We start from the raw sequence: 17,961 nt of genomic DNA on the forward strand, positions 1-17,961 counted from the left end.
GCCGAGAGAGCCGGCGCTGTATATAGGTATATAATACATTCTCGCGTGTACTTACACCTAGTATAGGTAGGTATACGGAGTGTACAGAGAGTGTCCCGGTCGAGCATGATGTGGTTCCATGGCCCTTTACGAGCGAGGCGGGGTACCGACTTGCCCCGTTCTCCAAAGAGAAAGATGGAAAACGTTGCGAGAGAAAGGGACACGGGCCAAGCAAGCCCTTGTGGTTCGATCGCTTTGGACGAGCCACATGTACTTTCAAAGAAATTTTATACCCCGACATAGACGTTACCGTTCGATCGGGAAAATTTTGAACGGTGCTAACGAGTCTGAATAGTTTCTTCGATTCGATTCGACGAACCAAGCACATGGCACGCACATTTTATCGCGTACATCGTTTTTTTCGTTTCCATTGTACATAATTTTCCGATGATGCGCAGTTTGCGTTGCTCGGCTTGTCAGAAGGGTTCTTGACCCAGCACGTGGTGATTCCGAAACGCTGACTATTCATAATAATGACGCTTATTTACTAGAGGATTGCTGAAATAGCTAAATTTACCACGCTTTCATATTATTACGATATTTAAGAATCGTAGAATCATGCTGTTTTATATGCAGAAAATATTTATAACTCTTTATTCGTTTTTATGTGACTTTAATATTACATAGGAAATAAATTTGATACTCATTAACGAATAAACTTAAATTTGTATAATTAAATTTACGAGTATAAAGAAAAGGGGTACGATAGCGTTATTAAGTATAACCACCGCTATGCGTGCTAACCATTCTGATGGACACTGGATCTGTTACAGTATCTGTTGGACTGGATGTTTGTTGTTGATGCGAATAGCTCACTTCCATATCAATTTCGTCTAATTCTTCTTCCTCTTCTTCATGGGTATCCGATTCCTCTTCTTCTTCTCCTTCGCCTTCTTCTTCTTCCTCCTCTTCCTCCTCTTCCTCGGATCCTCTGAACTATACACGATGCCATTTGTATTATATACAATTTCTATTTTCTCGGAGAGATAAAAGTAATATAATACGAAATAATTTATCGTATTCTTTTAATACTATAAATAAGATATATCAAAGACCAATTATGGTGCAATGATTATTTTTGTACAGTACTCAATTATGCAGAAATGTGCGCTTTGAGAATTGTACTGCTAGTACCATCTTGTGATCACGAAGTTAACTAAAAAGAAAATTGCGTTCTTTCGTAAAATAAATTGTTCTTGCGCTTTAGTGGAATGATAATGTTCTGCAGTATTTATACATATATCTTATTGATTTTGAAAGCATTAAAAACATTTGAAAATTGCGATTTTTTAATTTGCAAATCTCTAGCCACCTAGCGGCAAATGACGTGAAACTAAGTTTCGTTATCTCTCTTCGACGCCATAAAAGTTTATAGAGTTACATAAAGTACTTCAATAACAACAAATAGAAGAAAAAGTGCACGATATCGACTTCAAATCACACGTGTCAATAAATACTTTAAAAATGGTACTACTACAACCATATGATGGTGAAGAATTAAACTAGTTTTTTATCATAATTCCGCAGTAAAACATTAGATGGTGCTGGCGACATTGTTTACTTCATTTTTTAAGCCGTCGATAATAACTTGCATGCGGTAAACTAATGAAATTATTTTAGAAAAGTTTTGTTTTGTTGACATATTTGTAAAAAAAAGAAGCTATCTGAATAATGATCTATAAATTGTCATACTGTCTTTATAATGCACATAACGTAAAAAGTAGGGTTAACTTACGTCGCTGACTGTTTTCCCAATCGGAATATGATCGTAACCTTGTACTCGAACGTGTTCTCGCTAAAACAAGTCGGGACAAAGAAGAAATCAACATAATTTCACTTATACAGCACTGATTGTTTAAATATGTCAGTTTGTAGCGTGCATACCCACGCTTGGTGTTCTGCTTCTAGTGCAGCTACTTCGCTTTCGTCGTCACAAGGCCTATCGGCATTGAACCACAAAGGATCAGTAGCTCTAGGTTGCAAATTAGGCCATAATGGCATAATTGACATAATGGAATACGCGATTATTGTCACTACGCGATAAGAGCGTCGATGTTTTAACTGTCAAATTGTATAACGTATATAAACGTTGTGCGCATGCACGAAATCCATGTGGTCGAATCTGGCGCGTTTCCTTCTAAATACAAATGCTTTTTTACGTTGTAACAATGTAACAGTAAATATTCCAATAATTTTACAGAAACCACTATTTATATGATTTTCATGATATCTATGTAAGTTTAGTCAAGCTATTTTAAATTTTGCGTAATAATTCTTTATTATGACCTAAAATATTTTAAATATTGCATATGTGCCGCGCGAATTTTTTGCGCCATCTATTGTAATGGTATGAAAACGGTCCCGTCAGTACTCTAGTGTCACGTGTTTACGCGCCGAAACCATTAAGCTCGACTCTTCGTTATATTACATCTACGGCGGTGGACGAAGCCGTGAAAGTTGTGTGCAGTTTATTAATGGATCTGTGATAGACCGTTTCAGTGTTCACGCAGAGAAATCTGCGAAAGTATATTTTTATTCATTCATAATAATCGTACTGAAGTATTTTCATAGAAGAGAAGTATTTTCCGCGATATAACCTCGACATTTTATAAAAAGGTTTGTACTAGAACTGGTAACCTTTCATACATAAAATTAGGACACTCTGATGTAATTATTCAAAAGTGACATGATTGTTTTTAAATTTCAATTTATCTGTCACATTTTTATTCACAGTCGTTTACAATTTGAATTATACAATCGTATCGCCAACTAAATTTATCATAGTAGGACGTAATAAAGTAACATACGATCAAATCGTAATTTTGATGTAACAACCTGAGTCGTTTTTAAAGAATCGCATATTTTTTTAGTAGACGTAGAAAGTACCGCGCTTTCAAAAAAATAAAAGTACCTCGATTTCTTTTCTTTAGGAGTGTTCGTAAACAATACGTGTTACGAGTACTCCACACCGTGATAGTTCCGACTGATAAAAAGTGAATGTATCTCCACTCGCTATACAACTCACCTCCTTTCTCGTCTAAATTACATTTCGAAGTTACACGTTTCTGTTCGCCATAAAGAACATGACTTATGATTAAATGATTACCGTGCGAACTGTACACTGACATTTTTTTATATAAATTTCGAATTTAACCTATCGGGTTTAATTAATCACAGTTAACTGTCATCGAGTCAATTGATGTCAATATCATGTGCTCTCCCGATTCCCTTCTATTTTGCACTACCGACCGAACCAACAAAATCTACAGGATGTTTGAAATAACATGTTCCGGCGACGTAATGAAACTAAATGGGATGCATCGAATAAAGACGTGCAATATTATTCCGAAATCTTTTTAATCTCACGATTTCATCGAGCAATATGCCATCGTAGGAATTAATCAATGGTTGGAACATTCTTTTCCGGGAAAATTATAACGCGTAGGTCTATCACGGAGATCCGGTATTTCAATATAAGAATTCTTGAGCGTCATCATATCGTCGACAATGCATTCGTGTAGGATTTCACGTGTCATTTTTCTAGTATATCACGTGAATTATCCTCCTTTGCTAAAATGACTTCATAAATCATTTTCATGACATTGTTAAAGCGTATACTGTCAAGAAAAAAAACACTAATTTCCTGCAATTTTGAATTGTGATTCGAAGGAGCTTCACATCCTTTTAGTATAACGCTTATCTGTATTGTTCACTTTAATCGCTTGTGGTTTCTTGGTCGAAATTGCAACCGCAGCAGTATATCATATTATCGTAATAATTCCCTGTTTTTAACTTATTTTATCAGTTTACCGACTTTTCGACGCTATTGGTTTTAACTGTTTTGTCTCCTTTTCGAGCTTCTGTGTTTTTTCCGGCTACCGCTTAACAATGGCGTTTATTTAGCTGGCCTAACGATGTCGAAATATAAGATGTAATTATCCGATGCATATCACGCGTCATTTACACAAGGAATAATATTCCAATTACCGCGCATCGCGACAGATACGAAATACGCTACTGCGATACCAGAATTAAAGGAATTTTGAAATACTTCGTCACATTCTGAGTAGTGTTCGTCAAGGATAACGGTTAAATCGTTACATGCGCAGTATAAGGAGATAATCGAAGTGCATATCTAGTACTCGAAATGGTTTCAGCACTAAATGTTTTTCTTTTTGAATGTGTATATATGTATCGTCGTTACGAAAATATAGTTCCATTATCGACTTATCTTTTAATCTAAAACCAGAGTTTCAATGCCTACTAACATTTATTTTTATGTAATTATGCAGATAACGTAATGCTAGTTTGATGAGACTTTTATCGCAGACTTTTCGCGTAAATATGTTTGGAATAAGAAAGGGAAAAATTCATTTCCGCAATTTACCGTTTGAACCATTTTCTCTTCCGTGTTTCGAGACAAAACAAGACGATGGCAACGGTAACACGAGCGTCATTTAAAATATCTACCAACGTATGCTCACGACTTAAATAAAATATTTTTCCATTACAGATTCGTGATTAATAACATGTACATTGTAAGAACGTATCTCGACGGATTTTAACGAATTATCGTTTTATGTTGCAAAACGTATCGCATTTCTCTTTCAGCGAGAAATATTATTTTCTTGCTAGATTGTGTTTTGAACATTAATTATGAAATATCAGGACGGGTCAACTGGAGAGCATAAATCTGTTAATGCATAAATAATTAATATAAACTTATTTAGGCTGGTATCAAATAAAAATATTAATAGTCAGATTACAGCAAATTCTCGTCTTACACATATTTCCACTTGTTACATTGCCACTATTTGTACATATAAACCCATAAGAATTCGCCTTGCAATTGGAATGGAACACTGACGATATCTCCACAGTGGACCACTGTATCTAATCGTGAGGATATTGCTTTAGAAAGTACGTCGACTAACGTTTTTTCTCATTCCGACTCTTTGTTCGCGTTTTACATCAGACTAGTCACGAACTCTTTTGTTCGGTTCCAAACGCGTTCACAACCGATCTGGCAAAATGCCGTATTACGAGCAACGCGTTGATCAGTCGAGAAAGAAATCATTGAAAATGTTGCATAGTTCATTAGATAATAAACTTGTTAAAAATTTGTAGAGATTTATAAGGTTTATTGTTATCGCATGTTTACGCTGCTATAATGTAAATGATATAGATAATACCATATAAGGAATCGAATAGTTGGATAGAAAAATATAGTTATCGATATTTGAGTCCGATAGTGCGCATTAATCGTCGTAAAATTCAATATTCTATGTGATATCGATTACGCGATATCATAAATGTTTTCTTTTCCGAAGCTGACGGTATGAATGTGCAAGCAACAGGTGTCTTTTTTTAGTCCGCTTTTAAATCAGTTTGAACCAATAAAAAAAGACATTTACTGGTAAAAATTTGATATGCCGTTTATCACATCGAGGGCACAACATATTCACCCCTTCTCTGCCTATCATTATTACGGTGCCAATAAAGATTCGATAAGTACTTGTAGCAGTCATATATAAATTACAACCGGTAGAATTTAACAGGCATCTGGCCTTTGCTCTCAGTAACATTTGGTATTAAATTCGAGCTGCGAGCAAATAAGATGTTATTTTTCTTTTCCACTCGATAATAATTAAAAATATTGATACTTTTTCGCGATAACGGCGCTGTCTTTGGTAATACGAAAAGTGCGATAATTATTTCGATGACACAGAAGAAATTTTAATTCCTTACGATTGTTACACTTGAATTTCGAAAAACGTCGTCAGAGGCGTCGTAATCTGCTTATCGAGTATAACTGGTTGCATACAATTTTATTATCGATTTTACACGTCTGGGAAATAATTATTTAAATTTCTTTTTTATAGATGTCTCACGACCATATGGCACACATAATGAATTCGTCAGGTGGACACATGGCCGGTGATAGTCATGCATTCCATAGGGATATGGATCATTCGAATATACACGAAAATGTGCATGCGTCTATGGATCATCAGCATATGAACCATGGAAGTATGGATCATACTGCTCATACTGGTCATACCGCTGAAGCGTGCGCTAATATGGGGATGCATGGTATGTTGGTATGTATCATACACAGATGACGAAACTTTCGCTGGTTGTAAAACAACGATTGTATTTGCAGATGACGTTTCATGGAGGGTACTGTGAAAACGTATTGTTCGAATCCTGGAAGATCTCGTCGATCGGAGGTCTCGTTGGTTCGATGATTGGTATTATGATTATGGCCGCACTTTACGAAGGCTTGAAGTATTATCGTGAATACTTGTTTTGGAAAACGTACAATGCACTCCAATATCGAAGTGTCACGATGCCTCAAGAAAAGAATGTCGTGGCCGAGGATAATCGAGTCGTGCAGTAAGTTTAATTTGTTCTTTGTTTTACGTATATGGATGAATTTAATTCTGAAATTGAGCTTTACTTTAAATTTGAGTACATGAGAAATTGTTATTGATTATTGAACTGAACTTTATTTTATTTTATTTTCCTTTTTTTTCTTTTAGTATGGTTGGAGAAGTAATTCACAAACAACCGTAAGTAATTGAGAAATAAACCTATTTGTCTTGTTTTGTTGTTTTCTTTGTTATAATGCTTGAATGCCTTTTTAATAACTTCATTTTTTTAAGTATCAAAAGTTTAGCTGAAAACTAATGTTATTTCTTCCATACTCAAATTTCACATGCTTTGCCTTCTATTGTTAATTATAATCATAATATATATAAGCTATTGATTTATATATAAATAGATATTAATTTAATTTTTTAAATTGAAAATTCAACAAAAATTAATATTTTCCGTATAATTTTGTGCAGGCCCACAATGTTATCATGGATGCATACATTTCAAACATTGTTACACATTGTGCAAATAGTGCTGTCCTATTTTCTTATGCTGATCTTTATGACGTACAATGTTTGGTTGTGTTTTGCTGTAGTGTTTGGTGCAGCAATTGGTTACTTCTTATTTGGATGGAAAAAATCTGTTATCGTAGATGTTACAGAACATTGTCACTAGCTAACTATATGTTTTACAATGTATTGTATTTTTCACGATAAAAATGTACATAAGTGTACATTGCCACAAAGTTCATATTGCTCAGAGGAACTTTGAAATAATGACATATAATAGACACGTGCAGGAAGTATAATTGTCCTAAATTTGTATTTACAGAAATATATAAAGGAAAAGTTTTTAATTTAAGTTTATTCCTATGCATAGTTATTTTATGCATACAGAATGCAACTTATAGTTGCTCGTTAAAAAAAATAGCATGATTTAATCATTATTGCATAAAAAATATCTATAAAATGCAAATTTGTATACAAAAATACTGGAAGATTGAATCTTTGATTTGAACAACTATAACACACTTAATTTGTAAATATTGTTATGAAGTTCGAAAATGAAAAAGTACCACAAAATACGCGCACACTTTTCTCCAAACTTTTACACGTTTAATTTTTTTATTACAACGTATTTTATAAATATTTACTCTTTTTAATCGATTGTAATGTTTGAGAAAAAGTGTGTAGTAATATCTTAAGCGTCGCATACATTATGATGTATCGTTACAATATAACGTTATCGACGACTGTATTATTTAAAATTATTTTAGCAACTATTTTTATTTGTAAAGTGTAAGAGAATATAAATATAAATTCATTTGTGTAATTAAAATTCTAATTAAGGTATCAATGACACTTGATCAATACATTTTATCAGTTTTAAACAAGCATGAAGCATTTTTATTTTTCCTGAAAAATCGAATTTTAAGCTTATAAAATTCTGTAAATGTAGACACAAATTATTATTTAAAATGTATTATAAAAATCTTGGCTGCCATTTTGACAAGTATAAGATAATAATAAATAAAGTGTTGTATAATAAATGCAACACATATTGTACAGAAATGATTTTTGTAAAATCATTAAGAAAACTCGTGTAGAACTGATGACGTATAACACAATTCATAATTAATAAAATTAATCGTTTATATACTAGAACAGTTGGTCAGACACTTCCATCTTGATATGGTTAAATTCTATATGCTATTTGCACCTGAACCAACACATTATTCTGTAAGATGCCAGAGATTTATATATCTCACATGTAGCTATACAAAAAGCACCAGCATGCATGTCACGTTTATAATCAATGCGAACCGTTTTTCGTTGGAAATAATCTTTAAATTACAATAATATTGTATACTACTTATTTCTTTGCATGTAAAGCATTACTAAAGTATCAAGTAACTTTTGCATAAGTTACAGTACTTTAGAAATGCGTTTCATACATGTAAGGTTGTACAAAAAGCTTTATTTAATGTGTTTATAATACTATTAATTTTGTAGGAAAATCTTTAAACATCGACTGCAGAGCATTCCAAGAGCAGCAGAGTATGTTTTGTTGTATACATGTCTCAGAATCATATATGAACGTGTAAACATGATTTAAATGATTTCCTGATAAATATATTATACCGCCACTGCTCTTAGCGTGTGCTGCAACGATAAGGCAAATTTAGATTACAAAGCTAAATTACATTTTATGTCTATTTCTTATTTATAAAGCGGTTGATGGTAATGATTATAACTATTATTATTATTATTATTTTATCACAAGCCAATGGTGTACGAAACACTTAAAATACTGTTTGTAGCTCAAGAGCTGCACAAAGCGTGATACGAGTAGGACGTTCAATTTGACCTTACACTTTACAGTCGTATTCTGGAAATATCAATCATAAAATATTATTTCTTTTTGTGTAATTTGCTAGGTTACTTTTACGTTGTGTAACGAAACTGAAAAGTGTCATGGAAATCAATAAAATATATGGATCCAAATTGTGTAAATGTCGAATAAATATGTTCATTGGCAACATAAAATATATTTCTCGTAATTAAAAACTGAATATAACGAACAGAAACTACTTGTAATGTTAACATTCACCTTATTACGACGAATGATCGCAGACAGGCGAGAGATCTCTTCAAATAATTTTGTTAGACCTAGAAGAAAAAGCATGATACATGCAAAATTGTCACTATCATTAGTAATAACAAACATTCCTATTTTCCTACAAATTTAACTTATCATCACTTTTTGTAAAAAATTGTTGCCAATGGTCATGAATCAATTTTCAGGGATCAGAGAGAATATTAATAAGTGCTGTGTAGGTCAAAGAAAAAGGAATAAAGTTCTTATACTTCTATAATATAATGTCCTTATATGTCCTAAATACAGTGATTATCACTTTTTAAGAATTCATACAGTTTGCAACATAGTATATTCTTTTCAGGTATAAACATATTCTATGTGCACATTTAAAGAATACCAATTTTTGTCACAAAAATTATTATGCTTCTCTTTTTACCACTCATTTCGTTCAATTTCTTAACCGTGGGTCTTAAGAAATATGATTCATGCATTATGTTATGAAAACATAAAAATATTTAAATCTTATATCTATCACCTACTCAGCACCAGACACAGGCATACAACAACTTGAACGATGAGAGGACTGTTGTTTAGAAAGGTCAACTGTATCTTCTACTAATGGTCGCTCTAGTCTAGCTTCAAGTTGTGCCCAAGCCGCAACAGCTGCTCCAAATGCTGCTTCAACATTTGTCGCATCTTTTGCAGATGTTTCTACTAATGGAGGATCCCCATTTTCTGCACACCAAGCTTGAGCTTCTTCTGTAGACACCTGTTTTTCAGATTCTGGAACATCCACCTATAAAGGTTGCTTTTGTTTAGTCAACTGATAATAAACCATATTATATAGTATTAAGTATTTCATCTACTTACTTTGTTTCCAACAACTATAAATGGAAATGTTGAGCCCTCTTGAACATCGGCATAATAAAGAAATTCTGACCTCCAAAGTGCTAAATTTTTAAAACTCGTTCTATCATCAACCGCGTAAGTCAAGAGGCAAATATCAGAACCTCTGTAAAATGGTGTTCTGAGAGTTTTGAATCTTTCTTGTCCAGCTGTATCCCATATTTGAAGAGTATATGCCTCTCCATTAATTTCAATATCTTTATTTAAAAATTCTACACCAATGGTATGAAAACTATGTTCATCAAAATGATTTGATACAAATCTGTTCATAAGACAAGATTTTCCAACACCACCATCACCCAGGATCACCACTTTTAAAAGCGTCGATCTTTGAGAATTACGATTTTGTAAATTCCCACCTCTAGGTGTACCCACTGCAGTTGAATTGTTTCCTGACATTTTCCTCAATTTTTGTATTTTAAGATTAATAAAGAAATTATACGTTTAAAAATATGATTCTATGTATTTATATTTTTCACATATCATTAATATCGATATCAGGTCATTAATCTGTTCTACTCGTTTAACATTGTTCGTATCCAGCGATCCCTTGTCAACGTAGTAGGAATCAGCTGATTCTGATATCAAATAAGTCAATCCACTTTTTCCATAGAACATACACTTTATACTATCAACATATTCTCATACTTAATTTGTAACTTTGTATTTCTTTTATTTTGTGCAGTTAAATAATTATATTTATTTAAAACACTAATATAGTGATTTTCATTTCGAGACGAAGCATAACCTTCCCATTTTACATGAACAGTTTAACATTGATTTAAACAGAATTCAAATGAATTTTATAGGCGAGATTCTAGTTTATGCTTTCGCAATAGTCATATATTTTACCATATTTGCTTTTTAACTGAATTATTCCACCGAAGTTGTAATACCTTGAAGAGATGCCCTTTCGTACTGAATCATAGCCATCACCGAGTAAAATTACAATTTTCACGAACAGGTATATACCTATATATGTGTATATATCGCGTGTTTACTTGAAACCATTTAACAATAGTAAGAAACATGAAAAATCTTTCAATATTTTCAAACAGCTAAAATCTATCACTGCCTCGAAACATTTTCGTTGTACGCAAAGCATTTGACACTTTGCAGACGACGAAAGAAACGCCCATGTTTGATGTTGAACGCACAGGACGAATATGGCTACCTGAAATTATAAATAATATTAGCCTAGTATCGAGATAATATTAACTTGCTATAATAGAACATACTTCTACAAATTATTAATAATGTATTCATGTATAGTATTTATATGAGCTACACTTTTGAGTAATCATAAAATATTATATTAAGATTACAACTCTTTACTTCTCTCTTTTTTTTCTTTGAACGAAAATAATGTTTTTAAGCAATAAAAAATATAATAAAAGTTTAAATTATTTTCAGAATATTCGATGTATATATATATATGTGTGTGTGTATATATATATATATATATATTTACGCAATGCAATTACGATGGTTTGACATGTTACCGTAGGAATATGTTATTAGAATAATACAGCGATAACATTTGTATTTATAAACTATTATGTGCAAATAAAGTTCTTACGTTGATAAACTGTAAATATTTGTAATTATTCGGCTATATTTATGAAATTTAAATTGCATTTCCCTCCTAACTAAAAAAAGGTGGCGCTGTAGTTAGTCGAAAGATTATTACGCGTGCACTTATATAGATGTCATAGCAGTTTGAGAATGTACAGTAGTGTTCTCTCAGAATCTGAATTTTTAATATCAAAATTATAAGAACTTTTATGAGTTTGTATTGCAAACTTACTGATCAAATTATGATCACTGATTGCAATAAATAATTGTATATATTTCATAAATATTTCGTAAATATGGCAAATCCTCCAAACATAGGCCAATCTTACTTTTGGAGTTCAGGAGTTCCACAGCCACAAAATATGGGATATTATTCTGTGCCACCTCCAAATTTTCCACCACCAGATTTTAGACAACCACCACCATCTTATAATATGCCAGTTTCTAATTTACCTGAAAACAAAACTGGTAATTTTATTCAATCGTATCGTTCTATGACACCTTGTTATCAAAATGAGGTTCCAAATTCTTATCATGATGTGTCTTATCAAAGTCAAACAGAAATGCAATGTAATAATCAAAATTATGGAGTTTCTAATTATTGTCAGTCACTGACAATGAATTTTAATTCAAATTGGGATGATAGGAACACATATCATAACAGTGGGAATACAGAATGGGCTTCTAGTAGTTATTCATCTGACTGGGATAAATCGCAGAATAATGAAACTTCTTGGTACGAATCAAATAAAATGCAAGAAGATGATAGAAAACCTTCATATAGAAAGTATAATGAATCTCCAAGGGATAGAAGATTGGAATTAAGATATAAGGATAAAGAATCTTTTACTAGTCATTCTACTAGAAAGCGTTCTAAGAGTCCTGATAATAGATCAAGATCAAGTAGATCTCCTTACAGATCACGGTATGATTCTCAAAGAGATAAATATCCAAAATATCTTAAAAGTAGATCAAGTTCTAAAGATCATTCATATAATGGAGAAGACTCTGAGAGAAGATCATCTAGTAGAAGAAATAATTCATATACTTCACGTTCTCAGAGATCACATACAAGTTACAGAAGCAGAAAAAGATCAAGGTCTCAAGAATCTTATTCATCTAGAACTAATAGCCCTAACAATAATCTTCCTGCCAAAAGAGACCCAACTGAAAGAGAATTACTTTTAGAAAAATACAGGTAATGTGTTTATTTAAAACCAGTTTTGTGCAAGGATAATTGTGTTGTATCATGTAGTTTTATGTAGGCAGGATTATTGTGCAACAAGCAAAGATATGGAACGAAAAATGGATGAATTATCTGCAATGGGACCTGAAGGCATTATGGAAAATGCAAGAAAAGTTTGGACACGTACTGCACCAGCAGACTTGTATTATGTTAGGGATGAAAATAATTTAAAATTAATGAGAGGTACATCCAAATTGTATGAATTATGTGAATCATTCAAGAAAGTATTACTAGACAGAGCTACAGGTGCAAGAGCTTTGCAGGTATATTTATAGTAAAGTAATGCATTAGAATATCTCTATACATTTAAAAATATTCTTAATTTCTTGTTACATAGCCTCCTTATGAACCACCTCCAAGAAAAACCAGAGCTCGTTTATGTAGACATAAATCTGAAGCTTGTAGCAGCTCTTCTTCTGATAGTGATAGTTCAATGGATGAGGATGATAGAACAATGGAAGAATTAATGGCAAAGAAACAACATCCTCAAAGGTTACACCCTGAAATGTGGTTTAATGATCCTGGTGAAGTAAGTACTTCTAGCTTAAGTGTTGGACAATATTTAATCACATAGACATTTATGAACATATGGGTTTTGTAGATGAATGATGGACCATTGTGTAGGTGTAGTGCAAAATCAAGAAGATCTGGAATTAGGCATGGAATTTATGCCGGTGAAGGTGCAATAAATAAATGTGATTTAAATTCAAATAATGCTGATAAATTATATCACTATCGAATAACAATTAGTCCACCAACAAATTTTCTCACCAAAACACCAACAATTATTAAACATGATGAACACGAATTTATATTTGAAGGGTTTTCTATGCTTTCGCATTTTCCTCTTGTAAAGTTGCCAACATGTAAAGTGATAAGATTTAATATAGAATATACGATTCTTTATATAGACGAAAAACTGCCAGAAAATTTCACTATACGAGAATTGGATTATTTTCGTAAGTTTAATTTCATTGCAATTAACGCGTTACTTTTACTGGCTCGATTTACTAATGATTACTTATCTTTCCAGAAACTTACTTATTCAAAGAAGTATTGGAATTGGTAGATTTCGATCTACAAGCAGCACAAGACAAATCTGGCTGTGGACAGTTTCACTTTATGCCAAGATTTGTGCGCGACTTAGCTGATAATGGACAAGAAATTTTGTCCATGAATGAAGTATTGAATTATTTAATAAAAAGTAGCAAACTATTAATAGATCCAGATGATTTACCTAGATTAGTGGAAATGCCACAATATAAGTGGCAAAATTTTGCCGACGAGGTGAAAGGTATGATAGTCACGTATCCTGGTAAAAAACCGTGCAGTGTTCGTGTGGACCAATTAGATAGAAATCAAGCTGATCAGCCACCTGGTATAGTGGCATACCCCGAAATCGTACATTTTGGAATTAGGCCACCACAACTTAGCTATGCCGGAAATGCTGAGTAAATAGTTTTCTTTTTGTTAAAATATTACTTAGTCATCAAAAAGTAAATAAAAGTAATATTTCTAATTACTTATTTTAGTTACCAAAAAGCATGGAGAGATTATGTAAAATTTCGGCACTTATTAGCTAATATGCCAAAACCCTCATTTGAAGATAAAAGAAAGTTAGAGGCGAAAGAGAATAAGCTTCAAGAATTAAGAACTCAAAGCAAAATGAAACGCGACGTTACTGTAGACGTTAGTTCTGAAGGATTTTATAGAACTGGAATTATGTGCGATATAGTGCAGCACGCTATGTTAATACCAGTACTTGTTTGTCACTTGAGGTTTCATAAATCGTTGGACAACTTAGAACGTACACTGGGTTATGAGTTTAAGAACAGATACCTTCTACAATTAGCATTAACTCATCCCAGCTATCGTGAAAATTTTGGTACAAATCCCGATCATGCACGAAATTCTTTGACTAATTGTGGCATAAGACAACCCGAATACGGTGATCGCCGAATTCATTATATGAATACTCGGAAACGTGGTATCAATACATTAATCAATATAATGTCAAGATTTGGTGCGAGAACGGAAACTGAATCTTCGATAGCACATAATGAAAGATTGGAATTCTTGGGAGATGCGGTAGTTGAATTTCTTACATCGATTCATTTGTTTCATATGTTTCCTGATCTAGAAGAAGGTGGTCTAGCTACTTACAGAGCAGCTATTGTTCAGAACCAACACCTCGCCGTGTTAGCGAAAAAATTGAATTTAGAAGAATACATGCTTTATGCACATGGCAGTGATCTTTGCCATGACTTGGAGTTAAGACATGCAATGGCAAATTGTTTCGAAGCGTTAATGGGCTCGTTATTTCTTGATGGGGGTATAGAAGTTGCTGACAGGGTGTTTGGAGAAACACTTTTTAAAGACGAGGACGATCTTGCAAAAGTATGGGTAAATTATCCAAAACATCCTTTGCAAGAACAAGAACCAACAGGTGATAGACAGTGGATACCAAGTTTTGAACTGTTGCAGGTAACTACACGAGTTTCGTGATATATGTATTTTTAATAATTTAAATAATAAGATAATGTCAATATTCCTTGATACAGAAATTAACGAAATTTGAGGAATCTATTGGTATAGAATTTACTCATATTCGTCTGTTAGCTAGAGCATTTACCGATCGCAGTATAGGATATACGAATTTGACGTTGGGTTCTAATCAACGTTTAGAATTTTTAGGGGATACCGTGCTACAGCTCATAGTCTCTGAATACTTGTATAAATATTTTCCAGAACATCATGAAGGACATTTATCTGTAAGTATTACTAATGTGTAATCGATTAAACATCGAGAAAATACATATTTATATTTTGCAGCTTTTACGAAGTTCTCTTGTAAACAATAAGACCCAAGCTGTTGTGTGCGATGACTTAGGGATGACTCAGTATGCATTGTACGGTAATCCAAAGGCTGAGTTGAAAACAAAGGACAGAGCAGATTTGTTGGAAGCATTTCTAGGAGCTCTTTATGTTGATAAAGGTTTAGAGTATTGTCATGTGTTTTGTGACGTATGTTTCTTTCCGCGTTTACAAGATTTTATTATGAATCAAGACTGGAATGATCCAAAAAGTAAATTACAACAATGTTGTTTAACATTAAGAACGATGGATGGCGGAGAACCAGACATTCCTGTTTATAAGTAAGCTAGAATAAGATTAAACAGCGAATATACGAATATTGCTGTAAATTATTATCGATTGAATTTTTCTTTAGAGTGATTGAGTGTAAAGGACCAACAAATACGAGAGTATATACTGTTGCTGTATACTTTCAAGGAAAACGATTAGCAAAAGCATCAGGTCACAGTATACAAGAAGCTGAAATGAATTCAGCCAAAGAAGCTTTAGAAAAATCTCAAGGTATAGAATTAACGTTAAGCAATATTTCGAAATATAATATTACATTTTATTTAATTATCTTTTGTTGTAGACTTGTTTCCACAATTGGATCATCAGAAACGAGTAATAGCGAAAAGCATGAAAATGCAACAATGGCCAAATAAACATAAAGCAAGAGGAAGGTCTATGAAACCTAGCGATAAACACGATGATTCTGATTCCGGTCCACGTCCTAAAAGGAGTCGAAGTGAAACATAATAAATTATAAGAACAAAAAATTTCAACCAAAATTTGATATAAATGTATGTATAATTATTACAATGACGGATATAATACATCAAATTAGTAATTGTTACAACAGATGGCATAATAATGAAAAGAACAATAAATATATTTATTATGCTACAATCGTTCTTCAGTAGGTATTTTCTGTGTATCAGTAGTGGGGTCTAGTAGTGCAGGACTATCTTGGCTCAACACCTCTTCATTTTCTCTAATAAGTTTTTGACATAAATACATATTTTCTATAATATTTTTTAAAGACCAATGTTTCGGAAGTAATGCGTTGTTTATAGTAAATAAGCCATCTTGAATGCAGAGTACTTGGGTACAAGTAGCAGTACTATGAAGTTGCATACCCAGCTCATGTATTATGGTCTTTAAATACATATCATCTTCATTTACACAAACAATTTCTATAAAGTTAAGAAAACAAATATTTTAATATAAATTTCCGAATAGTTTAAACTTTTAAACGATTAAATATATTTACCTAATGCAAAATGTGGAGGTGAAAATTCTACACATTTAATTGTGTATATCATAGGAACATTAGGATCTGCAGGTCGAAGCGGACCTTTTACCGCTAAATCATATGCAGCTTGACTTTGCATATCTACTCCACATAATCTGTAAACATATAGTATTACATAGATTTTATCATATTGCGCTTGTAAATGGATATTACATGTATATTTATACATACTCAAACATTTTTCTTTGATGAGAAGATTGCATTGAACTACATATTCTGTCAATATGACCTCGTCTTACGTGTTTGTATGTAGTTTTTTCCACTATCTTCCCAGTATGAAAATAAGTATCTGTTGCTTGTCCAAGTAGTCCTTTTACTCTATAAAATCTTGTACACTTGATTTGTTTTAATTCGTGTATCACTCTGTTACCTCTATTAATTCCACAAACTACAACGCCGGATACGTCTGGATTCATGATTTTCATAGCTGCTAGTCTAAAATCATTTACTTGATAACGAGGCCCCACTACTAGTGGATGGTCTGCATAACTATCTCGAACAACAACTTTCATTTCCTTATTTGTTTCACCTTCTATTGCTACATGTTTCATTATTGGTCGTCCAGGTATATTATTAAGATCTGAAAACCACAGATTATATAATCGAATTCATCAATAAAGTATATCATAGTAAAAAACTATTATAACCTCTGCATAAGTTTGAAATGATTGTTTCTCTCATTTGATTGTAGTACATATCTGGGGGTTTATAGACATTAAATACACCGTCCAGTGCTTTGAACAGTGATCTTGCATCATGTACATACTTGTGTACTGTTTCTAAACAGTATTTCATATTAAAAATTTGTGTATTGATATAGTTGCTTTCTTTAACCTATATGTATTGAAAAGTAGTGTAAAGATTCATTATAGACGCAAGTTTCTAAATACAAATAATTGCACGTTTACGTCCGTACACACAACTTCTTGATTATTTTATATTTATTTCACCCTATTACTTTAGAATTATAAATTATTTATATTACTTCACAAAGCATGCAAAACACGTTTATAACCTGTTCTCGTGAATGACAGTCGTGTTTATATTGTTT

General features: G+C 32.6%; 5 protein-coding genes across 6 annotated transcripts; 2 read left to right on the forward strand and 3 right to left on the reverse strand.

Moving 5' to 3' along the window:
* Window positions 1-603: 603 nt before the first annotated feature.
* Window positions 604-2,140, reverse strand: LOC100883941 (uncharacterized). Its single transcript, XM_003699872.3, has 3 exons — window positions 1,924-2,140; window positions 1,775-1,834; window positions 604-975 (listed from the first exon to the last, which is right to left on the reverse strand). The coding sequence occupies exons 1-3, from the start codon at window positions 2,047-2,049 to the stop codon at window positions 754-756; spliced, it is 408 nt and encodes a 135-aa protein (XP_003699920.1). The 5' UTR covers window positions 2,050-2,140; the 3' UTR covers window positions 604-753.
* Window positions 2,141-2,440: 300 nt separating this feature from the next.
* On the forward strand, window positions 2,441-7,283 carry Ctr1A (Copper transporter 1A). Of its 2 annotated transcripts, XM_003699871.3 has the most exons (5): window positions 2,448-2,655; window positions 5,922-6,140; window positions 6,203-6,435; window positions 6,582-6,611; window positions 6,891-7,283. In XM_003699871.3, exons 2-5 carry the CDS (start codon window positions 5,922-5,924, stop codon window positions 7,090-7,092), a joined length of 684 nt encoding a protein of 227 aa, XP_003699919.1. In that variant the 5' UTR covers window positions 2,448-2,655; the 3' UTR covers window positions 7,093-7,283. The 2 variants fall into 2 exon arrangements, with proteins under 2 accessions (XP_012146040.1, XP_003699919.1); XM_012290650.2 differs by lacking the exon at window positions 6,582-6,611 and having other exon boundaries at window positions 2,441-2,655.
* Window positions 7,284-9,275: 1,992 nt separating this feature from the next.
* On the reverse strand, window positions 9,276-10,320 carry Rab9 (RAS oncogene family member Rab9). Its single transcript, XM_012290622.2, has 2 exons — window positions 9,886-10,320; window positions 9,276-9,811 (listed from the first exon to the last, which is right to left on the reverse strand). Exons 1-2 carry the CDS (start codon window positions 10,318-10,320, stop codon window positions 9,551-9,553), a joined length of 696 nt encoding a protein of 231 aa, XP_012146012.1. The 3' UTR covers window positions 9,276-9,550.
* A 1,298-nt stretch (window positions 10,321-11,618) lies between these two features.
* On the forward strand, window positions 11,619-17,668 carry drosha (ribonuclease 3 drosha). The gene is made up of 10 exons (XM_012290537.2): window positions 11,619-12,694; window positions 12,762-13,005; window positions 13,080-13,271; window positions 13,344-13,701; window positions 13,776-14,193; window positions 14,275-15,226; window positions 15,304-15,513; window positions 15,575-15,897; window positions 15,972-16,117; window positions 16,188-17,668. Exons 1-10 carry the CDS (start codon window positions 11,793-11,795, stop codon window positions 16,352-16,354), a joined length of 3,912 nt encoding a protein of 1,303 aa, XP_012145927.1. The 5' UTR covers window positions 11,619-11,792; the 3' UTR covers window positions 16,355-17,668.
* LOC100880178 (pseudouridylate synthase TRUB2, mitochondrial) lies at window positions 16,387-17,936 on the reverse strand. The gene is made up of 4 exons (XM_003699839.3): window positions 17,558-17,936; window positions 17,082-17,490; window positions 16,869-17,005; window positions 16,387-16,791 (listed from the first exon to the last, which is right to left on the reverse strand). The coding sequence occupies exons 1-4, from the start codon at window positions 17,703-17,705 to the stop codon at window positions 16,499-16,501; spliced, it is 987 nt and encodes a 328-aa protein (XP_003699887.1). The 5' UTR covers window positions 17,706-17,936; the 3' UTR covers window positions 16,387-16,498.
* Between the last annotated feature and the right edge of the window lie 25 nt (window positions 17,937-17,961).

This window comes from Megachile rotundata, chromosome 4 (genome assembly GCF_050947335.1).
Source record: "Megachile rotundata isolate GNS110a chromosome 4, iyMegRotu1, whole genome shotgun sequence".
In the NCBI taxonomy this organism is placed as follows: Eukaryota; Metazoa; Arthropoda; class Insecta; order Hymenoptera; family Megachilidae; genus Megachile; species Megachile rotundata.